The 9,532-nt window shown below is 45.3% G+C and overlaps 1 protein-coding gene across 50 annotated transcripts in view; it reads right to left on the reverse strand.

The window, feature by feature from the left end:
- PCBP2 (poly(rC) binding protein 2) overlaps window positions 1-6,486 on the reverse strand; it is a 29,656-nt gene extending 23,170 nt beyond the window's left edge. For 10 of the 50 annotated variants that reach the window (XM_063621525.1, XM_063621523.1, XM_063621520.1 and 7 more), the window contains exons 1-5: window positions 6,009-6,299; window positions 3,526-3,669; window positions 3,029-3,052; window positions 2,906-2,938; window positions 2,378-2,494 (exon numbers count right to left, since the gene is read on the reverse strand). In XM_063621525.1, the coding sequence (XP_063477595.1) occupies window positions 2,378-2,494; window positions 2,906-2,938; window positions 3,029-3,052; window positions 3,526-3,594 (243 nt within the window). In that variant the 5' untranslated portion in view covers window positions 3,595-3,669; window positions 6,009-6,299. Of the gene's footprint in view, window positions 1-2,377; window positions 2,495-2,905; window positions 2,939-3,028; window positions 3,053-3,525; window positions 3,670-5,406; window positions 5,593-6,008 lie in introns of those variants that run through there. The other 40 variants (XM_063621517.1, XM_063621519.1, XM_063621515.1 and 37 more) reach the window with 23 other exon arrangements.
- Window positions 6,487-9,532: the final 3,046 nt, after the last annotated feature.

The following is a 9,532-nucleotide window of genomic DNA, read 5'->3' on the forward strand; positions in this document are numbered from 1 at the left end:
ACTCCAGCCTGGGGAACAGAATGAGACTCCATCTCAAAACAAAGCAAAAACAAAAACGAAAGATATAAAACAATGCAACCTTATTTACACCAATTCTACCCTGTTAGAAAACTAAAAACAGGCAGGGCACGGTGGCTCAGGCCTGTATTCCCAGCACTTTGGGAGGCCAAGGCAGGTGGATCACCCGCGGTCAGAAGTCCGAGACCAGCCTGGCCAACATGGTGAAGCCCCGTCTCTACTAAAAATACAAAAATTAGCCAGGCATGGTGGTGGGCGCCTATAATTCCAGCTACTCGGGAGGCCGAGGCAGAAGAATCGCTTGAACCCGGGAGTCGGAGGTTACGGTGAGCTAGGAACGCACCACTGCACTCCAGCCTGGGCGACAAGGAGGAAACTCCATCTCAAAACAAACAAAACAAACAAACCTATAGATTTGACTGTATTGGTTCAAAGCCTATATAGTCTTTCCCATAAACACATGCTGCATCCAAAGTCATGGTTTTAATCTAGTTAAATTTAGCCTTCTGAAGATTAAGTGGTTTAAGTATCACTTATTAGCCTAATCTCTAGGCTGATAACAGACCTGGAAACTGCTAAAGCAGTTAAGACCCCTAAAGACAAGGACACGTTTATTCCTTGTTTAAGGAATAAAGTTTGTACTCTAGCTTTCTTTCAAAAAAAAAAAAAAAAAAAAAAAAAAAAAAAGAAAATTTTTTTTTTTAAATAAAATAAAATAAAAAGACCAGGCATGGTGGCTTGTGCCTGTAATCCCAGCACTTTGGGAGGCTGAGACAAGACGATTGCTTGAGCCCAGGAGTTCAAGACGAGCCTGGGCAACACAGGAAGACTCAGTCTCTACAAAACGCACGAAAACTAGCCAGACATGGTGGTTCATGCCTGTGGTCCCACCTACTGGGTAGGCTTAGGTGGGATGACTACTTGAGCACAGGAAAATGAGGCTGCAGTGAGCCATGGTAACACAACTGTACTTCAGCCTGGGTAACAGAGCAAGACCCTGACTCAAAAAATAAAAAGTTCAGGTTGGGCATGGTGGCTCACACCTGTAATCCCAACACTTTGGGAAGCGAGACAGCAGGACCACTCGAGGCCAGGCGTTTGAGACCAGCCTGGGAAACATAACGAGCTCCCATCTCTACAAGAAAAGGTTTTTAAAAAATTATCCAGGCAGGGTGGCATGCACCTGCAGCCCGCTCAGGAAGCTAAGGCAGAAGGATCACTTGAGCCTGGGAGGATGCAGACGGCTACAGGTATACCACTGCACTCTAGCCTGGGTGACAGAGCACAACCCTGCCTCAAAAGAAAAAAAAAAATATAAATACTATGACGTATAAAAAAGAACTAGTTCAAGTTCGTTCTTATTAAAGAAAAGAATAAAACGTGTTTTTTAAGTCATGAGTTCTAGACTTCCAGAATCCTAGGGGTCAAAAGATAACATTTCTAATCTTGGCAAGGATAAGATTTCATGCACCATTAAGTACCAACCACCAAGGAAGCAGCAGCCTGTGGTATCAATTGCACAATTAGATGCATTACCGCAGAAGGGGGAGAGGGAAGGACCAAATACAAGACCCAGGACAATAATTCAGCCTCTGAAGGTTGGTGGAGGAAAAATTTCCTCTTGATAACACCTCTGGTGTATTTTCCTTCTGATAACCTAGGTCTCTCCCCAACAAGTGTAATTTTGACACAATGTTAGCAGATTGACTTTTTAACCTAAAAGCATCAAGATTGAAAGATTATGTGTGTTTATAACGTCAGGTAAACCGTATTAGTGTGGTATATACTCAAGCCTTTTACCAAAGCAATGGCATACTTTCAACAGATGCTTTTCACACAAATTATTTATATTAAGTCCATGGCAAAACTCAACACTGTTTTGATGATTCAAGTGACTTTTTTTTTTTTGAGACAGAGTCTCACTGTTTCCCAGGCTGGAGTGCAGTGGCGCCATCTCAGCTCACCACAACCTCCGCCTCCCGGGTTCAAGCATTTCTCCTATCTCAGCCTCCTGAGTAGCTGGGATTACAGGTGCACACCACCATGTCTGGCTAATTTTTGTATTTTTAGTAGAGACAAGGTTTCACTATGTTGGTCTCGAACTCCTGACCTCGTTTACCTGCTCGCCTCAGCCTCCCAAAAGTGCTGGGATTACAGTCATGAGCCACCGCGCCCAGCCTCAAGTGACTCTTTTTTAAACTACAAATGGTGAATTTTGTGGGAGGCTACAGGAAGCTAAGGACCCATTTACAGAGTCTCATGATCCAGTTTGTCCTCGAATTTAAAAAGCTCTTAGAAAATCAACAAGTTCTCCGGAAGCACTTAAAAATGAAGAATGAGGGAGTGGGAGATAACAAACCTCTTCCAGTTTGTCAATGATCATAGCAAAGGCTTTGAAGATGGCATTAGTGGGTCCAGCCAAAGTGATAATTCTCTCAGGACAATTCCCTTCTGAGATGTTGATACGTGCACCACTCTAGATAGGAAACAAGATCCAAAAGAAGTTAAACAGACAAAGAAGATCTGAGTACGTACAGGATCTACAGTCCCTTGTAAGAGAGACAAGGAGCTGCCAATGTACATGATCCTGATGCAAAGCAAAGTCAGCATCATTCCAAACACTGCTGCTCCATGTCTATCCTCAAATATAGCCTACAGCAGCTGCCTTAAGTCTTGAAGGAATTCTATGACTTGTCAAAACCACACTTCCCAAAAACGGGGGAAAAAAAATACACTTCCCAGATTGTCATTACAAATAACCAAGCTGAAAAAAAAAATACGTATTTCCCTTATTGAGACCTTCCTCCCTAATTTCTGAAAAAGAATTTTCAGTTGTTTTAAATTTTACTTCCCAAAGTTAACAATCTCAAAGTCTTTCATAACTTACCTCCTCGCGCATCTTCTTAACTGATTCTCCTTTCTGTAAAGGAAAAGTCAAGCGTGAGCTCCAATTGCTACTTCAATCCAGAATGACTAAATGGTAATTGAAGTTGAAGTGAAATTGTCTTACCTTTCCGATGATACTGCCAACTTCCTGCAATGGAGAAAACTAATGTCAGTAAGAGGAAACTCAGAAGTATTCCTTTTTAAAAACATATTTTATTTTTCCTTTTTCTACATGTTCTAATGAAGTATTCATTATGAAGAGGAATTTTAACTGTCCAGCCAACAGACTATCTATGCTAATTATTACCCCAAAAGATTGGAAAGATTTGAAGATTTATTAGGGGGAGTGGACTTGCTATAAGCAATCTCCATGAGAAAAACTTTACCATCCAGGTATGGAGAGTTTTTGGCTCCAGCGTCTAATTAAGCCTTTCCTGCTCAGTGGAGCTTCCTAGTCAAGTCTGTCCATTTTCCTACTACACTCACTTCTACTCCATTAGGGAAATGTGCTAAAGCCAGATGCCCCACAGTGCTAATCTGATGAGCTCCAAGATGCATGTCTACTCTTCTGGCCCCTCCCCTGGCAGTTACTATGACCCAGTTTCCCAAGCTGGAGCATACCTTTCCATGCATAAGTAGCCGGATGGTGAGAGTGACATTTAATCCACCTTCAATCACACCGGTGTCCATGTCGAGCAGTGTTCTGGGGAGCTGGACTTTGAGTGGTCAAGTCTTTGGTCACTGGTGGGGGGTGAAAGCCAAAAACTAAAATGCAAACATGACCAAAATCAGAGGAGGAAAACAACAAGGTTATTATTTCCCAAGTTATTTTCACCTTATCAATATTTTCTACTTTACACTTTTCCTTAAATGACAGTATGTCAGACTTATATACAACACCAAGCACAACTGCATGACAAAATATATAGTTCAGGTTCTGTTAGAGTATAGAAGGCAACTTTCCAGTTCCTCTCATTAATGACAGGGTTTCCGCTGACTCTGGGGATGAACAAGGTTCCTTCAATTGGCAATGGTTCTAAGGGAACTGCTGAACGTGCACCACTTGTCCTTCAGCAGAAAAAGCTTCAAAGAATACAGAAACACCTGGAAATCATGAGAGCCAATCTCCAACTACAGCTAGGGCAAATGACCTCTTGTTTCCCTGCTGGGGAGCAGTTTAAGTTGAAAACTAGAGAAAACACATGTAAATTTTCTTTGTAGTAGCAATTTCTAGATAAGGAAATTGAGATGTATCCCACATTACAAATTTCAACCGTTTATGGCTAACACCAAATGATTTCTAAAAGATTTAGATCAACATCCTCACTGAAAAGGCATTACCTGAGATGCCTTCCATGCAGGCTGGGGTTCCATATTCCCCTTTAGAAAATGACTCAATACATTAAGTACACTTGAGTCCTTTTCTCCTATTCCTCCTTCCAACTCAACTTGTTACTCAGATTTGAGATGTTTTCCTTGCTTTTGTGTTTACCATCCAGTTTTTATTTCAAGTCTATTAAATCTTAAATTTCCTTCCAAAGAAAACAATCAAAATAAAACTGGCATTGCTAAAATTGTTTGTTTTTAAGAACAGCAGCAAATGCACCTTTCCTCTACAGGATGGCCCTTTTCCCCCCATGAAACAATTCCTAACATTGTTCCTAACATCTCTGCTTTAGAACAACTAGTTATGTGTAGAAAGAAAATTCGTTTTTTTTTTTTGGATATGCCTTTGCCTTCAATACCTCCTTTAGCACCTAATCGTGACAGCTTTAGAAAGGACCTCTCCCAAGTTGTAGAATGTCCCCAATGACATTTTAAGTATCCATCCTTTTAAAACTCAACATGTCATCTCTCTCCTCCCACAGCTAGATTTCCTCCTTCACAAAACTAGCCACTGTGTTAACTTTCCTCTAACACAAAGCCCATACCCTAAATATCTTAGGTGCTTAAGTGGCTGTCACACCATTCTGTATATGGCAAACTGTCCTCTGGCTACTCCAAGAATGTGATTATATAAGTGCATCCCCAAAGCACATCATTTCCCCATTTTCAGAATACAATTAATTGCTGGCAAAATCCCGGAATTCAACACTTTTCACTCATGGAAAAATAATGCTTGGTGGGGGAAGAAGTGTTAGGTCTGTAAGAATGACTTTCTTTTTTTAATAAGATGTGGTAAAAATCTGGCAGTTTAATTCCTTACCCCCTTGCAGATGTAATAGGAAGCCCTTTACAAATATTACAATAACGCAACTTCGAAAAGACAAAAAAAGAGAAAACCTATTTGAGGCCATTTCTTGAGGTAAAGTACAAAGGTGCATTTCTAACTCCAAACCAAATAATCCAAGAAATCTGTCGAATTTCCCTCCTGACTAGGTCAAGATAAATGTACCCCATTCCAGAAATCCAGCTGCTAACACTGCTGTCCAATATCCCTTCCATAAACAGCTCGGTCTGGGTTTACATCGGCAGGCATTTTGTAATTTAAAAATTCGTTACCCCGAGAAACGTCCTGATTAACTCGGCAACCGGGAGCCCGTCTACCCTTTCTTTAACTCCGCAGCCCCCTCTCCCCTCGGTCATCCAAGCATTTTCCACTTAAGAAAAAAAGCCCCCCCTTCCCTCGACTAGAAAGAAGAGGGGAGAAAAATAAACGGTTCGGTCGGGGGGGGGCGCTGCGATACAGGGGGAGGGGCCGGACTAGTAGCGCCTCCTCGTGTGGCTGCGCCAGCGCCTGACCCCCGCGGGGAGCCGCGCTCACCCGCCCGGCCAGCAAGCCGGCCATCGCCTCCCCCAACCCCCCACAACCAACAAATCCACCGCCGCCCCCCCTGCCGCGCGCGCGCCCTCCCTGACTCCTGCGCAGCCGCCACCGGGAAAAGGCGGGGGGAGGGGGGAATAGGCCTTGCGCGAGGCCTACTAGGCCGCGCCAAAGCCAGGGCCTCGCGTGAATGACCGGCCAGGCACAGTGAGGTGGTAGGCGCTCACGCGGGACTACGCGAGACCGCGGCTCGTGACTAGGACCCGAGCCGGCTAAGAAATAAGACAAAAGTGGAAATTGTAGCCATAGCCGGGGGCGCAAGGGAAATTTTTAGGCTTACCTGCAGGCGCGAGGCGACTGAGGGGAAAAGGGGAGCGGGCGGGAAGGGGAAGGGCGGGAGGCCGGGGGCGGAACAATAGGGGCGGGCGGGAAGGCGAGGGGGGCCCCGCGGGCGGGCGGAGGAGGAAGGGGGGGTGGAGGAGGAGGAGGAGGAAGGGGGAAAGAGACCCCGGGGCGGGTGGAGGGCGGCGGAGGGCGGGCGGGCGGGCGGAGGGCGGGCGGGCGGGAGAGGGCGCAGGCTGCGGCTGCTCCGGCTGCTGCCTCTGCTGGTCTGGGAGGGGGACGGGGCGGAGCGGCCTGCTTTCAACCCCGCGCACCCTTCGACCCCGGAAGCGCTAACCGCCCCGGGGGCCAGCGAGGCGATTGCGTCGTCCAAGCCTTCCCCACGCAATGCAGACGGCCTCCCAAAAGCCTAGAGCGGCTCCTTGGACAGCGTAGGCACCAGCGAGACAACGGCTGCTAGCAAGCGACGAATTGCGATAGAGAGGGAGCGTGGGGGCGGGAAGGAAACCAGTGGCCCCTAGTGGACTGGCTGGAAAGTTCAGGTGTTAGTGCGGAGACGGAGCAGTCGCCATGGATCGAGAAGTGGGGAGGAGGAAAAAGGGATGGGTGGAAAGAGAATGAGAAAGGATGAAGATAGTAATCTACAGGGATACTCAAAAAAAAAAGGAAAAAAACTAACTTGCCACGTTAGAGGTGACCATTGTATCAACTCCTTACTCTTAAAAGGAAAGAATTAAGCATTTAACTTTCCTTTTAGGAAGAACTATATGTAGTTCATCTGTAATTGATAAGGGAAAGCTCTTTTTTAAAGAGTTCTATGTAATAAATGTAGAAGGAATGAAAGAAATAAAAGGAATGAGAGTTAAAAAGTCACCATTCTGCAACCCAGAATGAAATAATTGATTCAGGCAAGTGTATCAATCATTAAAATTTTGAGAAAGGTTGTTAGGAACAGGATATTATCATGACACCAAATATCAAGTATCACCACACAGATTTGCAAATATATATATATATACATATATACACACATATATATATTTTTTTAAGTAACTTCACATGGGCAAGGAGTAGTGGCTCATGTCTATAATCCCAACACTTTGGGAGGCTGAGGTGGGCGGATCGCTTGAGCTCAGGAGTTTAAGATACCATCTCTACTAAAAATACAAAAATTATCCGGCGTGGTGGCACACGCCTGTGGTCCTAGCTATTTGGGAGGCTGAGGTGGATGGATCACTTAAGCCCTGGTGGTCCAGGCTACAGTGAGCCATGATGACGGCCACTGCACTGCAGCCTGTCTCAAAAATAACAATTTTTTTTTTTGAGACGGAGTTTCGCTCTTGTTGCCCAGGCTGGAGTCCAATGGCATAATCTCAGCTCACCGCAACCTCTGCCTCCTGGGTTCAAGCGATTCTCCTGCCTCACCCTCCCGAGTAGGAAAAATAACAAATTTTTTAAAAGCAACTTCAAATGGAGAGATCTAGCAGTTACCACCTTACCCAAGTACATAAATGATCAAACTGCATCACTCATAGTAGGACAACTTTGCACCGTGTGGTCCTTGGAAAAATGCAACAAGAAGTACACCACATCATCTACTAAATATTCTTGCCAAAAGTGCTTACTCTTAATCTAATCGAGTCATTAGATCTGATTTGCAATTTATAGGAAATTTAATACAACACAAGGAGATGTTTTGCAAACTCAGAACATTCCACAAGACAGCTAGCTGGTCTTGTCAAAAAAGCAATGCAATACAAAAAAAAGAAAAAAATTGGCCAGGTGCGGTGGCTCACGCCTGTAATCCCAGCAATTCGGGAGGCCGAGGCGGATGGATTACTTGAGGTCAGGAGTTCAAGACCAGCCTGACCAACATGGAGAAACCCCACCTCTACTAAAAATGCAAAATTAGCCAGGCGTGGTGGCGCATGCCTGTAATCCCAGCTACTCAGGAGGCTGAGGCAGAAAAATCACTTGAGCCCAGGAGTCGGAGTTTAAGGTAAGCCAAGATTGCGCCATTGCACTACAGCCTGGGCAACAAGAACAAAACACCATCTCAAAAAAAAAAAAAAAAAGAATTAGTTGAACATGAAAGTATGCATCTGTAGTCCCAGCTACTCAAGAGGCTAAGGCGAGAGGATCACTGGAGCCCAGGAATTCAAGGCTGCAGTGAGTTATGATGGCACCACTACACTCCAGCCTGGGTGACAGAGCAAGATCCATCTCTTAATTAATAAATAAATAAAACAGGCCTGGCGCGGTGGCTCACGATTGTAATCCCAGCACTTTGGGAGGCCGAGGCGGGCGGATCACGAGGTCAGGAGATCGAGACCACGGTGAAACCCCGTCTCTACTAAAAATACAAAAAAAAATTAGCCGGGCGTGGTGGCGGGTGCCTGTAGTCCCAGCTACTCGGAGAGGCTGAGGCAGGAGAATGGCGTGAACCCAGGAGGTGGAGCTTACAGTGAGCCAAGATTGCGCCACTGCACTCCAGCCTGGGCGACAGAGCAAGACTCCGTCTCAAAAAAAAATAATAATAATAAAAATAAATAAATAAATAAAAGCAGGAATTTAAAAATGCTTAAGGCAATAACAACCAAATATAATGTGTGGCTCTTGCTTGGATCCCGGGTTTGTTTGTTTTTTTTTTTTTTGAGATGGAGTCTCACTCTGTTGCCCAGGCTGGAGTACAATGGCACAGTATCAGCTCACTGCCACCTCCGCCTCCCGAGTTCAAGTGATTCTCCTGCCTCAGCCTCCTGAGTAGCTGGGATTACAGTCACCTGCCACCACGCCCAGCTAATTTTTTGTATTTTTAGTAGAGACGGGGTTTCACCATGTTGGCCAGGCTGGTCTCAAACTCCTGACCTCGTGATCTGCCTGCCTAGGCCTCCCAAAGCGCTGGGATTACAGGCGTGAGCCACTGGGCCTGGCCTGGATCCTAGTTTAAAAAAAAAAAAGTTGCTGCATAAGACATTTAAGGGACAAGTGAGAAAATTCAAACATTAGCTGGGCGTGGTGGCTCATGCCTATAATCCCAGCACTTTGGGAGGCCGAGGCAGGTGGATCACGAGGTCAGGAGATCGAGACCATCCTGGCCAACATCATGAAACCCCATCTCTACTAAAAATACAAAAATTAGCCACGCATGGTGGTGCACGCCAGTAGTCCTAGCTACTCGGGAGGCTGAAGCGGGAGAATCGCTTGAACCTGGGAGACGGAGGTTGCAGTGAGCCGAGATCACACCACTGCACTCCAGCCTGGTGACAGAGTGAGACTCCGTCTCAAAAAAAAAAAAGAAAAGAAAATTCAAACATCTGAATGATAATATTAGGAAGTATTTGTAATTTTCTTAAGTGTAATAATGGAACCATGCTTATGTAAAGAAATGGTTTTTAGGATGTACATGATGAAATATTTAAGGGTGGCCAGGCGCGGTGGCTTACCCCTGTAATCCCAGCACTTTGGAGGCCGAGGCAGGCGGATCACAAGGTCAAGAAATTGAGATCATCCTGGCCAACA

The sequence above is a fragment of the Symphalangus syndactylus genome, chromosome 17 (genome assembly GCF_028878055.3).
Source record: "Symphalangus syndactylus isolate Jambi chromosome 17, NHGRI_mSymSyn1-v2.1_pri, whole genome shotgun sequence".
Classification (NCBI taxonomy): domain Eukaryota; kingdom Metazoa; phylum Chordata; class Mammalia; order Primates; family Hylobatidae; genus Symphalangus; species Symphalangus syndactylus.